This window comes from Gymnogyps californianus, chromosome 2 (assembly GCF_018139145.2).
Source record: "Gymnogyps californianus isolate 813 chromosome 2, ASM1813914v2, whole genome shotgun sequence".
Classification (NCBI taxonomy): domain Eukaryota; kingdom Metazoa; phylum Chordata; class Aves; order Accipitriformes; family Cathartidae; genus Gymnogyps; species Gymnogyps californianus.
The window spans coordinates 52,710,669-52,735,861 of NC_059472.1; the positions used below are offsets into that span (position 1 = coordinate 52,710,669).

Sequence of the window (25,193 nt, forward strand, 5' to 3'; positions counted from 1 at the left end):
AGAGGCTGGAGGCTGAAGGCCCTGGGGGGCTGGTGGTCCTGGAGGACTGACATGGGGTCCTGGGCTGTGGGCAGAGTGGGGGGAGTTCCTGGGGGGGTGGGCATACACAGGCAGGGCTGGCGGTGCCTCAGGGCCATGGCACTGCTTGAATTTTCAAGCTTTCCCATCTCTCCATCCTTCTGAACTAGTTGCACTTCTGGCACTAAAATCTGGTGGATACGGGGGGCTAATCTTGAGATTAATCAGTTTGATACAATCCTTTGGCACCAGTGCCACGACTAGTGCACTCTTTTTACCTATGTTTTGTGAGGCAGAGAGCTCGATGTCCATGGAGAGGAAACATGGTCCCTTTCAGTGCAGAGTTATCAATGTGTCAATCCAACTTTGAAAAACATGAAGGACACTGGTTCAAAAGCTCTTTCTAAGTGTCACAAGATATGGAAAGATGAAACATGTTATGCTGGTAAAATATCTTTATAGCCATATTTTGTCTGAAATGGGTCACATTTTGGTAACATGCAAAATGCCGGAGCAGCAGTTGCAAGTGGCTCAGCAGCATATGTCCCAAGCACACTTGAAGGCATAACACTCGCCTTCGTCTCAAAATTGTCTGTGTACTACTCAGATTTGTCTCCTCCCCATATCTTTGCATGAAAAACTGCTGAAACTAATGTCAAATGAGGAGTTCTTCAGGTAGTAAGGAATGAATCCCATCACATTTCTCTCTATTGCCTGGATAATTTTGGGGTTGTGTCAGTTTTCTTTCGAGTTTTGCTATGATCTTTGGGACAAGCCATGACAAAGAGACAAGTTTTATGTTCCTGAATGTCTTCAGACCAAACCCAGGGGCTTATCTGTTTCTTTGGCCAAACAAAGTGAAGTTTGGTCAACTTCATAACTTATTTGGTTCAATATTTGGCTAAATGAGACTGAAGAATTGAAACTAAACAACTGAATTCTCCCCTCTGGCGTGAAACAAAGTATTTTAAAAAACGTGGATCAGAACTGCCAAGAGCAGAGCCGTGGTTCCTCCTGCCCACTGGTGTGGGTATGAATCACAGTCCTTCGCTCCCTTATAAAGCGGGGTCTGAAGAAAGCCACTCATGACTACAGGGATACAGCCTCCTGGGTGAAAGCAGAGCTTCTCTCAAAACTTGGTTCTTAAGTTTCCAAAGTTGCAAATCAAGGTGAGACATGGTATACCGTCAGCTGACAATTACTATTTTTTGCTCTCATCTCTGGCTTTATTGGTTGAAATGAACTGGGAATTGTCTAAACTCTAAGCTTCTTGTTTACATTTACTTGAAAATAAATATCTTGCCTTTAGAGACTATTATATGTCTGCAAAGAAGTCTATTTTTTTTCCTGATGTCGCAAAAGTAATTTACCAGAATAAGATTTTTTTTTTTTCCCGGAATGGTGGTGCTTAATCATTTTAAGCAAATGTGGGAAAGAACTGTCATGTGTCCTTTGCTTTGTAAAGAACCATTAAGCTTTGGACCTATTAGCTTGTGTTTGGAGGTTTCATTTGTCGTTCTTTGTAGTTATATAATGAAATATTTATCGAAAAAGAAGGAGTAACCGTTAACTCCCTTCCATCAGTAAACAAGTGTCTCCTTCACCTTGTGAAAATGGGGGATGGACGGTTCTTCAATTAAACAACAGTGGATACACAGGTTTGCTGAACACATTTTATCTGAAAAGTGGAACATCTGTTCTGCCTCTCAGATTTCCTTAAGGAATTCCTCTTTTAAGCTATCACAGTTTTACATTCTGCCAAAGATTTTGTTTATCACTCCAGCGTGTTCAAAATTGCTAACCTGAGGTCCATCCAAACTGTACCTAAGTAACTACGGTACTTGAAGGATTTTATACTTAGTTTTCTATCTTAAAGTTTGTAAGCATCTGTTTTCCCATAAGTATGTGCACAACTTACATAAGTAATTCTCTTGTGCCCTTTCTCATCAGACGCATACTGAATTCATTTGTTAATAGTGTCTGATTTCCTTTTAGGCATTTCTGTTTTATGATTCTTTACATCTTTATTTATATGTCACTTCCATTCCGATATTAACTGACACTGCTGTGATGTTTTATAGGTTTTTATTGTGCAATTAAGATAAAACGGTAAAAAAAAAAGGAATGCTAACTTCTGGCAGTTCAAATGCTTAAGAGAGTCACAGAGGCTTTCAGCGCATGCCCATATCAAATTATTTCTCTAATAATGTGCTATGATTTATCTTTTCTGACATACTGTTTCTTCTGTATGCCATTGAACATATTAGTTTTCAACTACTTACTAAGGGACAGATTATCAAAAGAATTTAGCATCCACCTGCAAAAAGATAATGATTTTCAAGACCTTAAAAACTCACCTTTGCAGTGCTTTAGTCCAGACTTTCAAATAAAGCCAGCACCCAATTCCAAGTGCGTGAAAATCTGGGTACCTCTTCTGATGCCCAAGTGGGAGATGGGTATTTCTGAGAGTCTATTCATATGTGCCTTTTCTTTGACATCAGGCTCCAAAAATACAATGTATAGTCCTGAATGAAAGTTGACTTACAATGTTAAATTAAACACAGTCAAAATAAGTCCTGGATTCCATTAAAAAAATCCGTTCCCATACACGGGAATCACCTGAAGCTCTGACAGTCTAAGCCTGTATTACATCTGACTGATTTCTGATACAGAAATTAATAGCTTTCTAATAGTCATAGTCATGTCTAACCTTTCACTAGACATGGCAAATGAGTCTATTGTGTAAACTCCAACTCTGGCAACACACCTGACCCTGGCCTTTAAAACACCTACCCTTTCAGTTGTGGCTCCTTCTCAGTTTTACCATCAGGCTCACTATTTGCCTTTCTAAATTTCATCATCCGTCTTCATTGCAAAGGTTTCTGGTTGGGAAGGAATGGGAATTGAAAGTTGAGCTGGTGGGGGATTGAAGAAGTATCTCAACCAGAGATACTCCTGATCACTTTAGGGAAGAATAGTCCAATAGCACCAAGCTACGTTCCTTTCTTTGCCTACAAAGAAAACTACTTCACTTGCTGCATCTGATGTCTAAGGACTTTGCTGTATTCTTTTTAGTTCATACACCTTGGCTAAACTTTCAAGGCATGAAATATGAGTAGAAAATTCAGCATATTAAAGTTTTTTCTTTTTAATATTTTAGAACCTTAAAGCAGATTCCAGGTGGTCTAAATGTGAGAACCGGGACCTCTCCATTTGTAAAGCATGTGGAGGAAAATATTGATATGCTCAATTCTCATGTTAAACAGAGAATTTCACAATTCTGCTTGCTAAGCTGTTTTCTCTTCCCCTCTCTCAGTATCTTCTGTCAGTAGTGAAATTAAGTGCAAATGGAAATGATATGTCTGATCTTTGAAGCACAGTCTATAGAGAAAAATCTTCTTTTAAATGAGAATGTACTGCACTGTCAACCCTTCCTCCTCTTCCATCATGCTTAAAGACAGCTGATTTCAAACTGCCTCAATCTGTAGTCTCTAAACAATCATTTTCTCAGGAGAACAGGGAAATGGTGACTGATATAATGACTGTCATTATTTTGGTTAAATAGGATTTCTGTAAGCATTCTTATTCATCAGAAATTTGCAAATTGAGAGACAGCACCAGATATTTACAGCTTCATGAAAGTTATTTCATTTCCTGATCTCTCTCCCTGCTGAGTCTGATCTTTTATTTTGCTTATCACCTGCCACCTGTGCTCTGGGTACAGCTACCCACGAGAAAGGCCATTCAGCTCCCAAACCTAGTTTCATATGTCAACTAACAACACTTTTTGTCTTGGCCAAAACACCATACACTGCAGATCTGAAATGAACCATGAGGAGCTGGATAAAAGAAATTTGGAATAGGATTTCAGTTGTGTGGAGTTCATCCACCTGTACTTACACAGGCACCTCTAGAATCTCCAAAAATAAATTATCAATTTGTAGAATAATATCAAGCTTTTATAACAGTATAAACATGAGTATTGAGAAGGAATTGGTGATACTGTCATTCATGCATCTGCAAATGTGTTTCCTTCTTAATTTTACCCATACGCAGCTGCATGTTCTCCCTAATTAATGAATCACCCTCAGGTTACTCACCCAGACACATATAATCTATCTCTGTCCAAAATGACTAAATTCTGTCCTGCATTAAAGATGTAAAAGGCCACAAATTACTTTCTTGGTCTTTCCAACTAGAAAATCACTGCTTACTGAATGGCATTCTCTCCATGTGGCATTCAGGGTGATTTCATCACCTCAGGGCTGAAGCTTTCAGTAGAAGTGAAGTAAAACATCTACTGCTAAAAAGTTTCTCCATTCAGATTCCAGTTCAACAGAAGAAATGTTCACTTCAGATTTAAGCTTATAATAATGCCATGAATGCAATAAAATGTGTAAGTATGCAGTTCTTTCATCTTTAAAGCACTTTATAAATATTAACCAATCTTTCCTGAGAACAGTTTCCAACTAAAGTTATGTGATTAAGATGAAGGTTCAACATATTGTTACAGAAGGGTATTTTTTCCCAGACCTTATAATAAAAAAGTCTGTGCAATTAGCATATAAAGTGAAATATGGATAAGTACATGTCATCTTTAATACCAGCTGACCTCTACTGCAGTTATAAGAATAAGGATATACGCAACTTTCATGTGAATTTTACTGTTCTTTTCTTATGTAGCTTGATACTTTTTCCTCCTTAAGGCCTCTGAGAGGATTTACAAGCTCATAGGTAAAAAAACCCACTTCGTGCTCTTCTGTCTGCTATGAAATAAAACGTCAACAGTACTCGATAGGCTGAGGAATTGGAAATGATAGCGCTGAATGTGAATTCCCCGCAGGAATGCAAGCAGCAGGAACGCTTGTTTATCAAAGTTGAAGGGAAAAAAATGTCCATACAATTTGACCTCTGTTTCAAGTGTGAACACCGCAAGCGAAGTAGTTAACACCACAGTAATATTGCAGGTTAGCTGGCAGGCACAAATCTGGCCAGAGACATTGGACTTGCATTTAACAGAAAACATTCCCTATGATCTCTAGCTGGAATTTGCCAGTGAGACCAAGTCTTATTAAACCCCCAAACCATAAAAAATAGCAGAGAAAAAAACAGTTGTGTACTGCAAAGTAGTGTGCTCAAAGAGACAGAACAGCAGACTTGGAGATGTGGAGTTTGTCTCCCATTTTGAGACCAATTTCCCTGTGTAATCACAGGGGAAGCAATCTCTCTTGTGCCTACAGTTTCTCATTCTTGCCTGTCCTCTCTGTTCGCATTGTGAAGCCTTTGGATGAGAGCCGTTTCAAACAGGTGCATACAGTGCCTGGCATGATACACTGCCTGTACTAGCCGGGACATTGTGATTTGATCATAATACAAATAAAAATGTGAGGGGAACATTGAGAAACTCTCTGTCAGTGGTAATAGGCTAATATTGGAAGAACATCTGTTTGTTTTAGAGTAATGTAAGTTAGAAATGTGAATGAAACAAACCCGTCACCTATTTAGAATGCTTAAAGGCTTTTGCTGGTTTCAGAAGTTTACTTTTCAAGCATCCTTTGATCAAATCACATGTGCAAGATAAAACTAGAACTTCTTCTTAAAAATAGATTGTAAAAGAATGAGTTCTGGTGAATGGTACTTCAAGAATATGTGCATTTTTTGCATTGGAAATAACTACAAAAATGGCCTATTTGGGAGAAACCGATATGATACTGCAGTGCTTCTCTGATTTCTGAACTACTTTCCTGCTCCTTTTGTAAAAGGTGCCTTGAAAATCATAAACTCCACAGCTGACATGCTGGTAGCCTTGTTTTGTTATCCCTCCTGATTGGCAATTCTGAACTGTTGTTACTGTATGCTATACCATATACTGGCTACCACTGTCTATTTCTGCTTTTCTAATTACGTTTGGATTTCTGAGGAATAACTACAGTGTAAAGAATTTTGGACCTCAAGCAGTCACCCACATTTAGGACAGTGTAATCAACCCTCTGGGAAGATAATACAGGAAAGCTTGATTGCTGGTGCCAGTAGGGTTTCTTTTCCAGGTCACTGCACAGGGTGAGGCCTGGAAGGTGGATATTTTCCATTTTGTTTCTTTTTCTAGTCATTAAAGAGGCCAGCTTACTCATGTCCTTATTTTAGACTTTTCCAGATGATCCAGAGTTAGTGTTCCTCAGATGCAGAACGTTCCATATGGATCCTTTATAGTCCTCAAAGGTTAGTATGTTGCAGTCCGTGTATAGTTCTTCAGTATTGCACTGAGATGAGGTGGTTTTGCTTATTCTTTGGACACATTGTTTTAATCCTAAAAAAAACCCCAAACCACCAGAGCTGAATTTTGTATTATGCATTTTACATTTTTTATAACTATGCCTTACGAAAGGATATTCTCCAGTGATTGCCTCTGAGTTCATGATATAAGGTCAAAACATTAAAGCCCTTTTGGAATCCGTTACTGCATAACATTGCAAAGTAACTGTTACTGACTGGTGTCAGGCTTGACTCCAAAGTCTTTACAGGCTGAGCTGGTCCTGAACATCTGAAATTTCATTTTTACTAGCTGTCCAACCAGGTTGGCTACTCTCCGCTTGCCAAGGTATTGATGCGAGCTGTGGATTGCTCTCTTGTTAGGGATTAAAAACTCTTTGCAAAGCAACAGCTGACCCATGGTTTTATCACTTGCATGATTATTTCTGGAAGCAGGATATTTTGGTGCAGAGTGATTAATTTTTAGCTATTAACATCTTTGATGCTTCCTATTGAATGAACAAATAAAAACCTTTTTAAACACAAAATAAGCTGGTGGTTGGTACTATTCCAAAACAGTAGGCTCTTCCTATTGTAATACTAGTTTCTCTCAGTACAAAAACTGACTGTAGCACACGATTCCTTCTCAGAAGTACCAGCACTAAGATCTGGTTTTTTCTTTCTTAACTGCATGCTGCAGTGGCCAGAGCTGTAACTAATCTCCAAAATATGTAACACTGGTAATTTATAAACTAATTGGCTGTTTTGACTTGCAAATTCCTATGCTGAAATTGCTGTATAGGAAGCATTTATACAAGTTTTATGGTAATGAGATGATCAGAATGAGAGCCAAGGGAGAAGTTTCAGGAGACAGAACTCTGAGTGCCCACCCCTTTTTAAGAAAAATGACTTCTTTAATTGCTGAGAGATGAAAGGGGTAGAAGTGGTGGCCCATCCATATGTTTTCCCAGAGACAGCAATGGTAGCACTGTACTTGAAGTATATGAGATGGGCACGTTGCTTACTGTATGGCAACTTGCCTTTTAATGTCATCAGAAGCAGAGGAAAATCTGTGTTAGAAAAATCAGCTTTGTGCATCCTGTCATCCAGTGCCAGGATGCTGATACACGTGGATGAAGGATAAAGGAGAAGAGGAAGAAAATACAGCAGAGAATATTGACCACTTGGTGATGTGACCTGGGCCATGGGCACCACATGCTAATGGGACTCATACTCCTCTCAATATCTCTTGTAAATTTTCCCTACAGCAATCTTATATTATTACTGAGGCAAAGATCCATGTATTTGAATATCCATTTTGTGAAGAATATGTTTACAAATTGTTTTAAAAATTGTTATGGGAATTAATCTCACTATACATTTTCTTACTTACGCAATTACAGAAAACATTTCTCTGAAGCCTGAGAGTAGACCAAGTCTGGCAAATTAAAAAAAAAAAAATAAAAAAAATTAAGAAGTGTCTTTCAGAGTATGAAGACTCAAGTACTTCTGAAGGCAACTGCTGTCGATGTTGCTTTTGTGTTGACAGAATTCTTTTAAAAGGTTTTGTGGTGCAAAAAGCTCCTTTTAGTGGGTTTTCATAATGCACCAGGAGAGAACAAGAAAATGTTTTTCTCACCATGGCCAGCCATGGAGCTCACTTAGAACATTGCGTACCCAAACTGGGAGGCGATTTTCCGTGCGGCTCGCGGGCAGAGCCAGTGGGATCGGCACTCGTGCCTGCCCCCGCTCACCTTGGAGACCCATTTGCTTCTTCCCAGTGCTCCTCAGGATGACTCAGGCCCCTTAATGTGCCTGAAGGAGATACTCAGGGTGAGGGCTCATACCCGCCCGAAAGTGATAGATTGACGTCCCCATGGCTTGCAGGAGGCAAAGTGCTTTTATTCTAAGAGCATGTCTATGGAGCAGAAGGAGGGGTGGCATCCCCCCTGTGCCAGCTGTAACGTAGCAGCCACAAGGTGGCACGACGGCTTTGCGCTTCCTCTGCGAAATGTCTGCCATAAAGTAGCATCTGGCCACGTACTCCCACTGTGTGCTCATCTCCCCCAGCCTGCAGAGCTGTTTACGGGGACTCTAAGGATTGTTGTGCGCAAAAGCCAGGGCTGCTACGTCCTTGGGGCGCTATTTCTCAGCCTGGTTAAATGAAGACCAGCCTGGGCGTACGCCTACTCCTGCACAAATACTCCCTTCCTGTTGTCACTCAGATGCCCTACGGGAGGGCCACTACTTTCTGTCTTATAGGGTCAGTGGCGTCTGAAGACGCCTCGCAAACACAGTAAAACATCAAGCCCTTGGCGAAGTTAGCCAGAGCCCCAGTGTCTGCTGGTGCAAGCGTACCCTGTGCCCACAGCGCTCACATGGCTGCAACAGGTCTTACGCAGCAGGGGCGTGAGAGCCCAAACGAGCAGCAGATATTCCCAGTTCAGCTCTTCTAATATTACTGCTCTCAACCTAATCTGTAACACATCTAACAGCCAGCAAAATGAGAAAATCACTGACACAGGAGGCTGCAACAGTCTTCTGCACCGACACCTTGGTGACGCTATGGTGGGAGTAAAATCGGGTTTTTCTCTCACGGATAAACCCCTCCTTGGTATATTCGTGATACCTCTGTTGTATATGATGCATCTGTGACATTTAGCAGGTTATGGCTGGCTGGGGGTGGACAGGACAGGATGGGACGGGACAGGATGGATGGATGCATCTTGTACTGCTGTACCTTTTGCCAAAGCAAAACTGAGTGATGAGGATGTGATAGGAAGAGAGGGAATCTGGGGCTGCGTTATTAACAAGTGCATCACAGGGCTTCTTTGAAACACATTTATATGAACTTTACAGTTCTCTGTGCAGTACTGCTTCATTCACAGCCAGAGTTTTCCTTATAACATACTTTCAGGTGCTTTGTACAAATGATGTTTAGGAGTTTCCATCGGAGGTACAGCTTCTGCTGGTCCCCTTGGGAGAGTAGTGCAAAGCTCTTACCCCTAGCAAGTTTTCTTTTTACCCCTGCCTTAACATTTCACTTAGAAGACAATGTGAAGGTGTAAGATAATGTGAAATAAACAGTTCCTACACCCGGTGCTGTGCAGGTGCCATTAACAGCCCAGTCCCGAGGAGGGCAAGCATTCAACACTCCCATTCATTGTATTCACATATTTTAAGCTTGCTACATTTCTAAACAGGACTCCAGGCCATGTAAGGATATTAGCGACATGTAATAGTTCACTGGGAGTTGCAGGTATGCAGTGCTCAGCAACAGTAAGGCAGTAGCTGTGAGTTAAAGCAACTGTAAGTGCTTTGCTCACAGATCTCCATGGAATTAAAGCGCTGTACCTGACTTCACTCCACTTTGCTCCCTCCACAAAAACATCTGAAAAGAGAAACACACAACCCCCTCACCTTTTCTCCGTTTCTTACTAGTTCAAAAAATCTGAGTTTAATATCTCTGTGACCTTTTAGTTTTATATCACCTAACTGGAGCAGAGAAGCTATTTTCTTCTTCAAGATGAGCTTCCCTTTCATTGCAGGCTCATTTAGGCTTAGGACTAATGTAGCACAGCACAGAATACCACAAGGATTTGATGTTTTGCAGCGCTGTTCCCAGTTAACCATTGCTAAATTTTATAACCATGAATCATGCATTCTGGAGTGGTTTGTCTCCCATCCTGTGGTATCTATAGAAATGGGGAGGAATGATCCTGAGAAAGTATTTACTATAGGTTTAACTACTTAAACCAAATGCAGATTTTGAAAACAGGAGGAATCATTGGACATTACACTTCTCTTCACATCTTAATAACAAGTTTATGCTTTTAGTCTGTGGATCAATGCTTGGGAACTTTTGTCATCTTTCTAACCCACTCCAGTGACTGTGCTGACATTACCTGGTGCTGTGTTCCAGAACAGCAGTGCACACTATTGTTCATTAAGAAAAAAAATGAGGAAAACTCGTGATTCAGCTCTCCCTACTGCGTCTTCTTCCCTCAGGAAAATCAAGGAAGGACACCAACTATATTGAGTGTAATGACTAGCAGTATTGTTCACTAATCAACACTGGAAGATGGGGAAAGATTTCTTTTGAAGGACAGCTTTTGCTCAGTTGCAAAGTCTCCTTTGATTACCTTGTTCTCTGAGGATGAGTAATGTGGTTTTAATTATTTTTAGTCTAGTTCAAGGTTATTAATCATCTTCAAACTAACAACAACTACAGGAATTCACTAGTGTTTCATGTTATTCACCGTACATTTTCTTTTTTGGAGGCATAGTTTTCTTTGCCATTTAAGTGATGCTGATTTCTACATGCACTGGTGGAGACCATCACCCAACGACTACTATTTTGAGAGGTGGGACAGGAGTTTCTTCAACTAAAATTACTCTTCATAGAGGCTAAATACTAGACTCCCCTGAATCCATGACAGAACTCAGCTTCAGATATTTACTTTATAGATTCACGGCATTGAGTGTTTGGAGGCATGGGAGGTGTTACTCCTGAGTAGTAAACCTCCACCACTGGCAAAAAATTGGAGTCAGATTACCAAAAGTGATGGTCTGACCCCACTGAAGTCATTAGGATCTTTGCCTTTGACATCAGTGGGGTCAGGTATTTATTTTAGAGCTATTCTGTTTTTTAGCTATGTGCTCCCAAGGAAGTCACTGAATTTGCTGTATTTCATACTGTACTGGGTCAAATAAATGTAGTATATTAATAAACATATGCCTTGAAAGAGCATTGTGAGATTAGTAGTCATGCTTTCGGATGAAAGTTATTACATAATTGTAGCACATTTTATAAATATGAAGAACGCACAATAAGTATGGGCATATCATCAGCAGACCACATGCAGCTTGTCTTTCATCTAGGAAAAAAGATAAGGTTTTTTCCTAAATCTATGATGTGGGGGTTTTAGCATAATTTTCTCAGTACTGAACAAATATTTGCCCCTTTCATAAATAGAACTTTATACCCATATTCCAGTATTTACCTTGTGGTTCAAGCTCTGGGGTAATTACATAAAAATACTGTACATAAGGAATGGGAGGAAAGAAACAGAGGATATGTGGAAATGAACAGTACATCAGAAGCAATCCCTGGCTCAGAACAGAACTGGTAGAACTGATCTGAGGAGATAAGGTCAGGAGATATATTCAAAACAGAGTTATTTACTTTCCGTAGAAGAGAGGTCTGAATAAATGATGTTCTTGACAATGGCTTTCCTTTGAACGTGACTAAAATATTTTTTTTTCCGCAGAGAGGTAAGTGAAACATATAAAGGTATTTCCCTGGGGAGTCCTTATTAAAAAAAATCAAAACAAAATCAAAACCCAAAAGCCAAACCACCTTTAATTGTTAGCATTAGATAATAAGATAACGTTATTTCTGTAATTCCTTGCTCATACTTGTTGTCTATTGTGTTTCAGAGCAAATCCTTGTCACCCTCAGATTTTAAATTAGAGAAGCTAACTGAAGTTCTTTACCCCATGGTAAAACATTCATTTCAGATAGTTAAAAGAAAACCAATATATAAATTTTAGAACAATCTCAAGTGTTGCTGAGACTTAGAAGAAAACTGTTTTCGCTGTGGAGTAAATATGTCAGAAAATCACCCCAAATTATATGCAATTAACTACTTTTTTCTGAAAACTCATATGCAAAGTCAATAATATACTTGCACCTGGTGGCAAGAAAGCCCCAGGAAAGGTAATTTAACTATAGTGAAAAATATCATATTAAAGTTTCAGGATTTTAAACATATCTACAGAGTATCCTAGTTTATTATTTTGTTAGTACTGTTGACAAATCCAGTTACCTCTGGAGATTCAACATAGATTTGGGGGTCAAAAGAGAAGTCTTGCAACGCCCTAGCAACTTCTGGTTATGTTGAGCTCTGTAAACTCCTATGAAATTCAAAAAGGACCAGAGGCAGCAGTATTTACATAATGAGCTCAACAGACACGTACCTGGAGTTACGAAATCACATAGGAGTTTCTGCAGACAATCTTCATTCTTAATGAGAAAGGTCAATAAATCTAGTGCACTTCTGTCTGAAATCAGTAAGAGTCTTTCCTGTGGCATTACAAGGGTCAGAGACCGATTTTTGACATTACAAGAGGCCATTACGAACATCCAGTCTGACCTTTGCATAAAGCAGGGCAAAGAAAGGCTCAATAGCTCGGGATCTTTTAGAAAGACAGCAAGCCTGACTTTAAAGATTTTCAAGTAATGGAGATTGTAATCCAATTCTGCTTAAGTGATTAATTGCCTCAGCTGTTACAGAAATACATTTTATTAGAGGATAGAGATGAATCAGGCCATAAGGCCACACACAAGAAATTCTTTGTGCTATCTTTAAATATAAAAAGTAAGAATCACCCATTTCCCTTTAGGCTAAGTAGACCCAAGCACTTTATTGAAGTTAAATGAATAAAAAAAATGTTTAAAAGCAGTGACGCTGCCTTATAATTACAGGCTTTGGCCCTTAAACATCCCCCAGTGGGTCATGTCTGCAGTTAGATATTCATTTCATGCTGTTTGATTATGGTATGTTTCAGAGCCCGGGAAGCCCAGAAACCGGCAGTTAAAGGCACTCGTGTGCTAAAATAGCCCCTGGTCTCACACAGCCAGAGAAGCGGCTGTCGGCACGGGCTGCTGACGGAGAAACCCAACCCACGCCTCGCTGGGGACAGCCGCCGTGCAAATGTGCCGGTGCTTTCTGCGAGCCCAGTTACAACAGCAGCCAAAAAGCATGTGCTGGCCTCGGTGTCTGGCTCGTGGCCCTAGTGTCTGCTGTCCAGTCAACTCCCGGCACAGAGACCAGCAAACCCAGCTCCCCGGTCTCACCCCACACCCTCTGTCTTTCTGGAGCTACGCATCTGGCCAAGCAGGGGCCCTCCTGCGCCGCAAAGCGATGCGGGAGCTCTCCCCGTCGCTCACTACACACAAAATGGGGAGCTCAGACACATGAGGGGCTCCCACGCTCAGGGCAGTTTTGGCTGTGGCCAGCATGGACTGCAGCCCCACAAGGCAGACGCTGCACTGCAGGGTGCACGAGCCACCGAGAACAGGCTTCTATGCCCACCCAAATGTCTTTTCTCTTTTCCTTAATGAGACAGACTTTGTTATTCTCTCATCACAATATGTGGTTCTGATTGATATTTACTGGGCTCTGTGTGACCCGTCTCTGTTGTCTTTAGCGTGGTTAATTGGAATTATTGAGCGGCGCCCGGCTCTGGCAGGCTGGGATTCACCCCTGTTGGGACGGTCCTCACCTGCCCGCCCTGGCCTGCTTCTGCACAGCCTTGCTCCTGTCAGACTGAATTAAGCCGCGCTGTCAGGAGCCAGGGACCCTTCAACAGTTTTCCAGCACAAGCAACACCAAATTAGTGTTTGGTAATAGGCTGCACACTGTTTTGTAATAAGAAAATATGGATGATTCTATTTATTCCCTCTCGCTCCTGCGATGGTAAGAAATGTTCTAATTCATTATTAATTTGTTCCAACTATTTCTGGTAAATCTAAACTATGAATAACTTTAGCTATGCCATTAGCAATACCTCAGAACTACAGATGGATTTTAGTTTCTGGACACAGGCACGTGGCAGTCCCACTGTTTCTAAAGGTGTACCCAAAATTCTGTCACATTTGGGTACAAAACCAGTACTTGCTGTTGACACTGGGTTACAGCTGCATCTGAAGCAACCTGGAACACAAAGATATTGTGGCCATCATTTGTCCAGTATAAATTATTGTAGCTTGGCAGCATTCTGTGAAACTTTGTATGTTCAATCTGCTTAAGGATCTACCCTCCCCTGAACACGGGACCAAATGGAAATGAGAGTCGGAATAGACCTAGACCTGCTGCCAGTGCTAAAGGAGTTTATTCTGCCCTGCAGACTGGCAAGATCTTTAGTGGCATTTTGTAGGTTGCTGGCTATAGTGTAGAGTAGGCCTTTGGAATATTAAATCTTCAAAAGGGGATTTTTTTGTTGTTGTTGTTTGCCTTTCATAATTTACTTCTCTACTTTTCATATATAAATAATTGATCAAAGAACCATTGTCAGAAAGCATCAAGGAATTTTTTTTTCTTCTCTTGTAGAATATGAATTTACTCGGGTGAAAGACAGGAGATTATAAATGTATCTGTTGGTCATCCAAGGAAATTATCTGTCACGTGCATAGCGTGGTGGTACCTCCTTGTGGAACCAAGTCCACTGTTTGGTCTTTCATTCATCTAGAAAGTGCTTTTCTTGCCTTTGTGTTTGGATGGGAATGACTCTTCCTTTGCCTCTGTGTTGTTGTAGTCATCTGGCTTCATTTACTGAAAAGGGGGAGGAGAACGCCCACCATGTAAGATTGAACACCGAGCTTCTGCGTGGGCAATCCCACAAGACACTGGCAACCCACAGGCCTTGTCTCTCACCATGAGCTCTAAGCAGGGGCAAGAGCGGGATGACTGCAGTCCTGGTGCTCCCACGCTGCTGCCCTGGGAAATATTGTCCTGCCTCTTCACTTCAGAAAAGAAGAGAAAAAAAAATCCCAGCCCTTTTCCTCAGAATGCATATACTTAAGAATGTTTTTTAACTGTTTGCTTGGAAATATAATTAAGGTGATAAAAGGCAGCACGGAATTATCTGGAAGATCCTAACAAAGACTTTGCTAATGCTTGGTGGTCACCTGTGAAGAGGCTGGCAAGGGTCCCAGCCACCAGGCAAGGCTTGCCTCTCTCGTGTCTTGAGAGAGTTGCAGTCCCAGTACTGTCCCTGGTTGTTGCTTTCTATTTTTTCCATAGTTTGTACCTCCTGCCCAGAACGTCCCTGGGTGAGCAAGCTGTCTGGATTACAGCTTTGCTCCTTTGGTCTGTGACAGACATGAGAAAGCACACAGATGTGTATGCTTTCCACAGTGTGCCTAAATGTTTCGCTGCGTTTACTTAAAGAAAGCACACGAGGGGATGGTTTAATAAAAGAAAAACAGCTCTGCGAATGAAACACTTAAGCGCTCTCTGTCCCTGAGTTGATTGCGATCTAGCCTTGATGAGGAAAGTGGGTCTTTCCCACCTCTGCCGTGGGTGCCATGTCTTAGCTGGAAGTGCCGAAATGTCCACCAAGCCCTGGTTTCCCCTGCTTGAGCTTTACTAACTTCTGTTCTTCTGCCAGGTGATCCCTAATTAGCTGTTATCAGATGACGACAGCTACACCCGAGTGACTTGATGGACGAGTTAATCTCCCCTCTGACAAGTCCATCCTTCCTAGGAGCTAGCTCACAGGGAGGAAGACGCTGGAAAGCCAAGAAAAGATGAAGGCTGGTGTTACATTCATAAAGCCGATGCAGACATGTACTTATCGGCAGACCGGTCTGCAATGGGTTCCCCAAGCCACCCCAGTAAGAAAGGAGGACTGGGGAGAGATAATAACAAGATAGATGATAAACCCATAGCGTGTGTGTGCGCGGGAGAGACAGCTGGGTTCGCAGGATTGTTTGCTTTTGAGAAAGAAGAATTCATCCTTTTCTATACTGGCAGAAAAACATCTGCCCTTTCATGATAAAATTACATTATTCCTGGTCCGTCAATCTTCCAGGTTCCTTTTAAAATAGGCAGTTAAGGTGGGACGTACTGAAAAAATATGAATATAGTGGCTGGACATCCAACAAGTGTGCATGAGATATCATCCGGCTTTAGGGACCAATACAGTTCCTGACAGTTTGATAGATTACTTGCAGTATTTTTTACAAAATATGCATAAACATGCAAAAAAGAGGTTTTCTGAGGAGTGGAAAAGATACCCATCATGCTACATGATGAAATACGTTCCTTTGAATTAAACCTATGGCAGTAGGTTTTAGAGCAGTCAGTCCTGGTCAGGCTTAACAAGGCTCAGAGGATGTAAGCTCCCCTAGAAATATCTATAGAATTATAATGCTCTAGTTAATAAAATAGATATTTAAAATGGCATAGTCAGGTAAATTAAAAGGTCTAATTTAAGCTGGTAGGAGAAAGATGAAGGAAATTCTGCCAGTGAAAAAACCTACTTTTCTTCAGATGCTGCCTTAGGAGTTTGCCTTAGAGGCAAATATTATAAACCTTAAATCCCTCTCAGCCTTGAAATGAGAGTTATCTAGAAATTTACTTATACGCAGGGACCAGATTTAAACCTTTACTTGTTCAGCCTAAACCGCCATCACGTCATATGCATATTCACGTTGCACACGCACACCCCTGAAGCAGACCGAGATGCTCCGAGACTTTTATTGGCATGAATCATGTGTGAGTTACTCAGTCACCCTAAGTGAGAGCTTCGAAGCTGTGTTTTTTGCAAACCGTCCTGACATCGCTCCTGCGTGCGCAGTACCACCGGGGCGGCACCGGGGCACTGCGCGGGGTCTGGAGCTTCAGGTCTATTCTATAGGGATCTGTATCTCTCTGCTGCTGATGCCCGGTATTTCAGGCATCCTGGTACCTTCTGTAAGGATCTCGGGGAGTGGGGAGGGAGGAGAGGAAATCGGGCGGTGTAAATAAAAAGTAGCTGAACGTAGCTCTTCTAAAGTGAAAACAGCCACAGCTTTAAAATGTATTGCCCGTGATTCTGGTCTCCTTGGAAAGAGGGAATATTTCCTTCCTGCTCTTTAGGCTGAGCGTGTGGTTCAAGCCTGCAAACCGAAGTTACCCGCATAATCCCTGCCACCCTTGTTTCTAGAAAAGCCCGTATTTACACCCGCTACCGCAGAGTCATTTCAAAGGAAACGAAAAAAAAAAAAAACCCAAACCCCACCCCAAAACCCAACAGCCCCCAAAGCCCGGTGCTGGCAGCGAGGGGAAGGCAGAGGGCAGCCCTCCCCCGCCAGCCGCTTTCACAACCGGGGCCGGGAGCCCGGCCGGGAGCCCGACTCCCGAACCCGCTCCAGCCGGGAGACAGGGCAAACCTTCGCCCCCCCCACCCCGCTTCCCCGGGCCCGCCCGACGGCGGCTCCGCGGCCGCGGCCGCAGGGGCGCTGGCTGCCCGCGCGGTGGCGCCCTCCGCTCACGGACGGTCCGCGCTGGCGCAGCTCCCGCCGCTCCCCGCGCTCCGCGGACCGCGGAGCGCGGGGAGCGGCGGGAGCTGCGCCAGCGGCGGTAACCGGGAGCGGAGGGGTGGCCCCTTCTTCAGCGGCTCCGCCGTACGCCCTGCGCCGTCCTTTTCTTCTGCCGGGGATCCTTCCCGGTCCTAAGACGCCCGGTACGGAAATGACAACTGGGATAGCTGCGGCCCGTGTCCCGTCCCGGTCCCCCGTCCCCGTCCCCCCCCCGGCATCGCGTCGGTGGCCATTTCTACGGGAATAATTCATTCACGTTAAATTTGCTTTATCTCCGGAAAATATTGGAACCTTAAATGACCATAATAGGAGTGTAATTGTATGGTGTGGTTTTTGTTGTTGTTGTTTTCGAGAAATCCATTTGGGCTCAAATAACTCATCTGAGCGTGTTACACCAAACCCATTCAAATAGGAAACAGGAGAACTATATTATTGCTGCTTCCTGAACTCTCTGCTTATGATCCCAATAATTAAAATGTGCAGTAATGGCTCCTGCAGCCCGTATTTCTTTGGGTAATTCTCGGAAATGAAGGGCTGATTTTCGGCCGCTGAGGGAGGAGAGCGCGGAGACGAGCGCAATCGCAGCGGCTGGGAGCCCGCCGGTGGTCCGCGCCTGCCGCTCGCCGCCCACCGCATCACTTGGGGGAAAATAATCCCGGCGGCGGGGAAGTCCCCAGAGAAGGGATTTCCCTCCCAGTCCCTCAGGCAAATCAACTTTTTTTTTCTTTTTCATTCTTTTTTTTTTCCTTTTCCTTCTTTTTTTTTCTTTTCTTCCCCCCCCCCCCCTTCCCTTTCTCATGGCGATCCTCTCCCCTCCCGCTCTGCCAAGCGCTGCGAGTCGCACATCTGTCTCTGCACAAGGCGGGGAGGGGAGGGGGTCGGGCCAAGGGAGGGGGGGAAAGCCGCCCCCGCCGCCCCCGGGCCGCGGCGGCCGAGCGTGAGACCCTCCCCGCGGGACGGCCGTGGGGCCCGTCCCCTACGCCCCGCGGCTGCGGTACACGCGGAGCGGTTACGGCGCTGCTGGTTTCCCCGGAGGGATCCTTGCGTAATAAGAATAATACTAAAAATCCTTAAAAAAAAAAAAAAAAAAAAGAAAAAGGAAAAAAAAGAGGGGGGGTCAGGAAAAAAAAAAAGGCACTCCTATCCCCAAATCTCCGTGGAAGTGGGGGTTCCGCGCCGGGGCTGCTCCGCCTGCGCGCTCAGCGCCGGGCGGCTCCGCGGGGGCCCGCGCCCAGCGGCGGCCCCGGGCTCCGGCGCGGGGTGAGCTGGCCCCGCGGAGGGACGCGGAGCAAAGCCGTGGGGGAGCCCGCCAAGTCTGGGGACCCCCCACCCCACCCCAAACCGCCCTCTTCTGCCTCCTGGTCCCTTCCCACGGCAGGTAAAACTTCACCGTGGCGAGCATCCTTTTAGGTTTGCGGGATAGGTTGTGGGGGTTTTCTGTGTGTTGCTGTTTGGTTGTTGGTTTTGGTTTGGGTTTTTTTTCCTAATTTTTTTTTGGGGGGGGGGAAGTGTGAGTTGGTGTTTATGAGAAGCTTTATGACTCCTGATAAGCTCATCTTTGAGGACGACACAGAACTATGTTCCTTGAGGAATTGGGGTGGTGACGTCTTTTCTGATACCCGATTATTACGTGACTGGGGAAAAAAAAAAAGGCATTTGATTCATGAATAAAAATCCGGGCACCACCACGGGGGCAACAAACAATATTGCCCGTCCTCTAAGGTAACAAGCAGGCAAATGTTTACGAAGAGGGCTCTTGCTGAAGCGGGGTGTTTGCAAAGATTTTGTTGCTAATTGCGTATCAGACGGAAGGCTGCGGAAGGCTGGTCAAGTTTGGAGCCACCGAGCAGGAAGAGAAGAAGAGAAGGCTGAAGGCGCTCAGTGAGGGGAGAGATCTGGGGAAGACAACATCGCACGCAGCCAGCCCGCGGCTCCCCGCCTCCGCTCCCTCCCGGGCTCGCTCGCTCTCTTTCCCCTTCCCCTGCGCTCCCTTCTCCGGCGACATCTCGCTCCATCCCTCTTTCTCCCTTCCCTTGCAGACTCCACTCCAGATCTGTGCTGCTACCTGCAAACTTTTTTTCCCTTATCTTTTTCTTTTTTTTTTTCCTTCCCCCCTCCTCTCTCTCTTTTTCTTTTTGGAGTGGATTCCCCTAAAACCAGCAAACAACTAACTGCTGCTTTTGCGTCTTCTTCATCCCGCGGGTCCTTCGCCCATCGGAGAGGCGATGCCACGAGGGTTTTAACTCCCTTCGGCCGCAACTTGGGAGACAGCTCGATCCCCCCCCCCCTCCCGTTTTGGGTCTTTTTTTTTCTTTTTTTTTTTTTTAAGACCTGCCCTTTTAGTTTCGCAGCCAAACGCTCTTAGTGCCGGGTGTTTAGAGTTTAATGGTAAGGACACAAGGCGGCTCGCCGGGCCTTCCCGCAGCGCTCCCGGGGCGGGCGGGCGGGCGGGCACCGACGGGGCGGGCGGCGGCAGCAGCGCTCTGCGCCGGGCACCGCTCCGCGCTTCTCCGCGCCTCTCCGCGCCGCTCCGCGCCGGCACCTGGCTGCTCAGGGCGCTTGCCCCCAGAGGCCGCGCTGCCTCCCTCCCCCGCAGGCTCGGCCGGGGGCTTGGTGGGTCGTGGGGTGTTTTTTTTTCCGTTTTTTTTTTTTTTTGACAGCGGTTTTCCTTTCCCTCCCGCACAGAGTGGCAATGTGTAGCAAAGCGATCCTAGCACTCCTGGTCTATGGCATAATAATGCACTGCAGCGTCTACTGCTCACCTGCGGCCGGACTTCAGTACCCGGCGCTCAGGTAGGTCCGTCCCCCGCCCGGGGGCTCCGCCGGGACCCCTTCAGGCCCCCGCTGCCCCGGCTTTGCTAAGGGCAGGGGAATCTTACCGGGGAGGAAAGTGGAAGGGGATGTGGGGGGGAGTCACCAAAGGAAACCCCCTCCACTTCGGCTGTGTGCCCACCCCCTCCGCCCCGGGATAGGACCCGCCGGGAGGGTCAGACAAGGAGTGGGGTCCCCCTCGGCTGCAGCACTGGCTTCCCCCAGGGCCGCTCCCCGGGACCCTGGTGCGGTTAACCTGGGGCCTCTTGTCCCCGGGGAGGGGGGACCTGCTCTGCTGCGTCTCGGAGGGAGCGGACCGAGGTCCCGGCCGCACCTCGACGGGGCCCAGCAGCTCCCCCCCCCCCCCGCCTGCCCCCTGTTCTGCACGGGCCCCGGCCGCTTTCGGTTGCCCGCAGCTCGCCCAGGGTGAACGGCGAGCATCGCCTGTCCGGACCGGGGGGAGCGGGAAGGAGGGCGGGTGCGCCGTTGGCCGCAAGCATGTGAGAGCTGTCATGGTTCGTGTAGCAGCATTGGAGTTGACGGGGATTCAGTCTCTTCCCCTGTTTACCTGTCTGTATACGACCTCCCTTCTCAAGGGGGAAAGCGGCTGGCACAAGGTTGTTTGGTTTTCTGTGTCTGTTCGGAGTTGTCTTGCTGGGCTTTCCACCCGGGAGCCGGGGGCGTTTGGACCTCGCTGTGTTTGGGGCAGGAGTGGGGAACCCCCAGAGGCGTCGGCACAAGCGAGTTTCCCATGCTGGGCCGTGGCTGGGGGCGCAGGGTACCCGGTCCGGGACGGCCGCTGGCAGCCTGGTCCCACCCTGCTTGTAGCCTGCTTGGGCGACCGGTGTGGCTTGGCTTGGGGGGAGTTTTGGGCTCGGTGCTGTTGTCCTGCCCCACCGGCGCTTGGCTCTGTTCCGGGGTGCCCTGCGGAGGTCACCGCCGTGAGGCTCAGCTGTGAGCGGGGGGCGATGCCGGGCCCGCAAGGCTGTCCTTTTTGGGGCTCCGAGGTGTCCTTGCACGAACCGGGAGCCCGTCGGGGCTGGCTCAGAGCAGCCCCCTTCCCCTCCCCGGGCAGAGGGGCTGCGGGGCAACGGGCTCGGTGGCCTGCGGGGCCATTAGCCGGCAGCAACCCAGCTCTCTTCATTCAAGCGCCTGAATTAGCAGGAGTGAAACACTTTAGCGGCATCTATTATTAATACCTCCGCTAAAGCGCACAGACAAAAATAGCTGCCTGTAACGTACAATGACCTACATCGTACTGCAGAGAGGCAGGCAGAGAGCGGGGGGGGGGGGGGGGGCTGGGGGGGAACAAAACTGGCGAGATCTCAAAGGGCAGAGGCACCATTCAACGAAAAACAACAACAGGCGAAGCCTCCCCCCTGGCCCGGCGGGCGCTGCGGGGAGGAGCGGGGCGCGGCCCCCGGCCCCGGCGGCGGGGGCTGCCGCTCACCGCCCCGTCTCCGCCGGGGAGGCTGCTTGGCTCCTGCCCAGCCCCTGGCACACAAACGCGCGTGTGTGTGTGTCTGTGTGTGTGTGTGTCTGTGTGTGTGTGTGTGTGTGCGCGTGTGCGCGGCAGCCTGCACGCCTGTGCGTGCGTGCGCTCCGCTCGGGAAGCACCAGCCGTGGCTGTGGCAGAGAGGGGCTGTTTCGTGGGCCGGGGATGGGGGACGGGGGTGGGGTGGGGGGGGGATGTTTGGGGCTTTTCTCGGAGCACGTCTGACGGCGGGTGTGTTCCCTCCCCCGTGGTCCTGCCCCGCAGAGGAGGCGGAGGGCGGGGATGGGGAGCGGGCGGGCGCCGGGAGGGGATGGGGGTAGACGGACGGGGCTCCCGGGTCGGCTCCGCCGGGGGGTGGCCACCAAGGCAGGCGGGAGCCGGCGGCGGGGAGCGGAGCGGAGCGCCCCTCGGAGCCCGGCTGACTCCTTCCCCTTGCTGCTCTCGTTGCCAGGCTGGAGGATGAAGTCTACGACGAGGACGGGAACACCCTGCAGGACTTCGCCTATGACCAGGAGCCCCTCGGTATAGCGAATCCGTCCTCCATGATCGGCGAGATGTACGCCTTGTACTACCCACCGGAAAAGAGGTGACTGCAACTCGCGGGGTGTCAGGCGTGAATTTTGAGCCGGGAGCAAAACGGGTCTGGCCGAGCCGGATGGGGGAAAAAAATAATAATAATACCCAACGAGCCAACAACAAAAAAATAAATCCCGAACCCAAACAAACGACCACGCTGCCCGGGTCCCGGTGCCCAGTTTAAAGCCTAGCAGAAATGGAAAAGCCGCCTTACCTCCAGCAGCGCGGGGGAGGGAGCGGGGGAGCCGCCCGCGCCGGGGAGGGCTAGCGATGCTCCCGCAAACGGAGCAGAAATGCCCAGACAGCGCGGAACCGAGCAAGTGCGGCGGGGAGGGGTCTGGGTGGGGAAGAGGGGTCCCGGGGGACGCGGGGAGATGCCGCCCTCCGCTCGCCGGCGGGGAGGGACGGTCACTGCCACCGCCCGGGCTCCCGCAGCCACCGCCCGGGCTCCCGCAACCCCCGCCGCAGCCGGCTCCCGGGCCTCGCCGCTCATCCGCGGGCTCTTCCCTCCGCCCAGGCACGCCGATGGGATCTTCAACAAAGCCTACAGGAAACTCCTGGGCCAGTTATCCGCCAGGGAATATCTGCACTCCCTGATGGCCAAGCGGGTCGGGTAAGGGTTTCTGCTCGCTCTTGTCCGCGGTGGGCGTTGGTGCTGCTGGAGCGGAGGCGCTTAAAAGGCCGCGGCTGGAGGGAACAAAGCTGCCCCGGCCGGGGATGGGAATTTGTTGCGCCGGCGGTGGGGCTGGGGGAGCCCGGCTCCCCAAACCTCAGCCGCCCCCGGCCGCGGCTGCCAGCCCGCTCCCGGCGCAGCGGGAGCCTGGCTGTCAGCGCAGGCGTTCACGGGGGTTTGTTTGGTTTAGTACGCTCGGGCACATATATATATATGTACATGTATATATATGTGTATATATATATGTATATATATTTATATATAAGTCTCTCTAATTTTTTGCAACCGGCTGATTTAAAATTAAGAAGTTGGGCAGCCTCCCCGGTTTGCTCGGGGGAGCGGTCTGTCGGAAGCGATGACCGAGGGCTCGGCTGAAGCGGGGGTGGGGTGGGGGGGGGACTCGGCTGCAGCCCCGCGCACCCCCAGGCGCCGGGCGGGGCTCCCCGGGGCTCCCCGCCGCCGGCGGGGCAGGGGCGAGCCCGGTGCCACCCGCCGGCCTCCGGCAGAAGGTATCACGTTAATAAAGCCCCGGGGAGAGCAGCTTTCCCTGCCGCACTGAATAATTCATGGCGGGGAGATATTGTCTCTCCCACCGCCGCCACTTGCGCGCACCGCGCCGGGAGCGGGTTTCGGCCGCGGCCTTTGTCTCCCCGCGCATCTTCCGCGCAAGGTGTTGCGCCGGGGACAGCGGCCGCCGCGGGGCCGCGCAGGGCCGTGGGGGGCGGCGCGGAGGGGCGCGGAGGGGCGCGGAAGGGGGCGGAGCGGCCCCGCCTGATGCAGCTGTGCTTCTCGGTGCTTGCAGCGGTGCCGGCGGCGGCCTGGGGGACGAGGCGGAACCGCTGACCAAGCGGCACATAGACGGCATCTTCACGGACAGCTACAGCCGCTACCGGAAACAAATGGCTGTCAAGAAATACTTAGCAGCCGTCCTGGGGAAAAGGTATAAACAAAGAGTTAAAAACAAAGGACGCCGAGTAGCGTATTTGTAGCGATGAGTAACCAGCCACTCCTGTGTATACAAAGTCCTGAGAGAGAGAGAGAGAGAGAGAGAGAGAGAGAGAGAAACCCAACAACAACAAAAAATCTAAACAAAAACAAAAGTCATTTCCAAACTGACTGAACAATCACCGCTCCTGTGTTATCTAAACATGTATTTATGTATGAAGTAAAGCCATTAAATGAATATTTTGATAATAATATTGTTTTTCTTTTGTACAAAAGCACTAGAGAAACGCACAGATCTACTTTGTGGACCAATCATTAAGTTATATATAATATATAAATATATATATATAAATACTACTACGAATAGTAAAGAGCAATTCTTCATATAAAGCCTGCACAAGAACAAGAATTCGCCTGAGCTGTTTATGTTTTTATATAAAATAAATAGAAAAAAAAGACAATCATTGTTTTGAATATTACTCCTATTTTTGTAACGGAAATTAAAAGGATAGTATTTTTATCCGCGACAGGGTCGAAGACATTAATTTTCACCATTTGCTACTGTACATAGAGAAGGATGCCCTGCTCCCAGGGGATTATGAGGAAAATGATTTGGGAGAATTGGTGAAGCAGATTCTTCCCCCGGTGAGTCTCAAGGCAGGCTCCTTTGCCACTAGCCTCTCTGAAGGGGCAGCGTCCCCTTTCCTTTAGATTTCGATTTTTTTTTCTCTCCTGCTTTCTTTGATTCCAGTTGTATCTGTATTAGTGTCTCCTCAAACAATGAGCTTAGAAGATAATTCTCTTGTGAAAATAACAGCTCGATCCAAACTGTGCATCTCTGTTGCCTATTGGAGGGAGAAATAGTTACCCCCCCCGCCAATAACAACAAAAAAATCAAAACAAAACCAAAAAAAGCCAGACCCAAACCCCCAACCCATAAATCCCGAACCAGCAGCAAGGATAGTAAGTACTAAGCCCCGTGCACTGCTCTTCTGGCTGGCTGGGCAGAGTTGCAGAACAAAGCGAAAACGGAGACAGGACCCGTTTGGAAAGAGTGGGGAAGCGAGCGGGGGCAGCCCCCGGCGCGCCCCGGGGCCGGAGCCGGTACCGGTGGCGGTACCGGAGTCGGTGCCTCAGGGTCGAGGGAAGACGAGGCGATCCCACCTCCGATCCGCTACCCAACTGCCCCGGGCAGCTCGGTACTGGACCTGGATGCAAAGTACAGTGTGTTACTCTCCAGTGCTGTCCATGCTTCTCATCATGTGTAACGAGCAGGGTTCTCGCCTTTGCATTTTTCGGTCGGAGTTGCTCTTTTCTTTGGTTGTTTTTTCTTGTAG

The 25,193-nt window shown here is 47.5% G+C and overlaps 1 protein-coding gene across 1 annotated transcript; it reads left to right on the forward strand.

The window, feature by feature from the left end:
• Window positions 1–20,048: 20,048 nt before the first annotated feature.
• On the forward strand, window positions 20,049–24,528 carry ADCYAP1 (adenylate cyclase activating polypeptide 1). Its single transcript, XM_050892168.1, has 4 exons — window positions 20,049–20,149; window positions 22,114–22,248; window positions 22,756–22,851; window positions 23,714–24,528. The coding sequence occupies exons 1-4, from the start codon at window positions 20,049–20,051 to the stop codon at window positions 23,898–23,900; spliced, it is 519 nt and encodes a 172-aa protein (XP_050748125.1). The 3' UTR covers window positions 23,901–24,528.
• The last annotated feature ends 665 nt before the right edge of the window (window positions 24,529–25,193 follow it).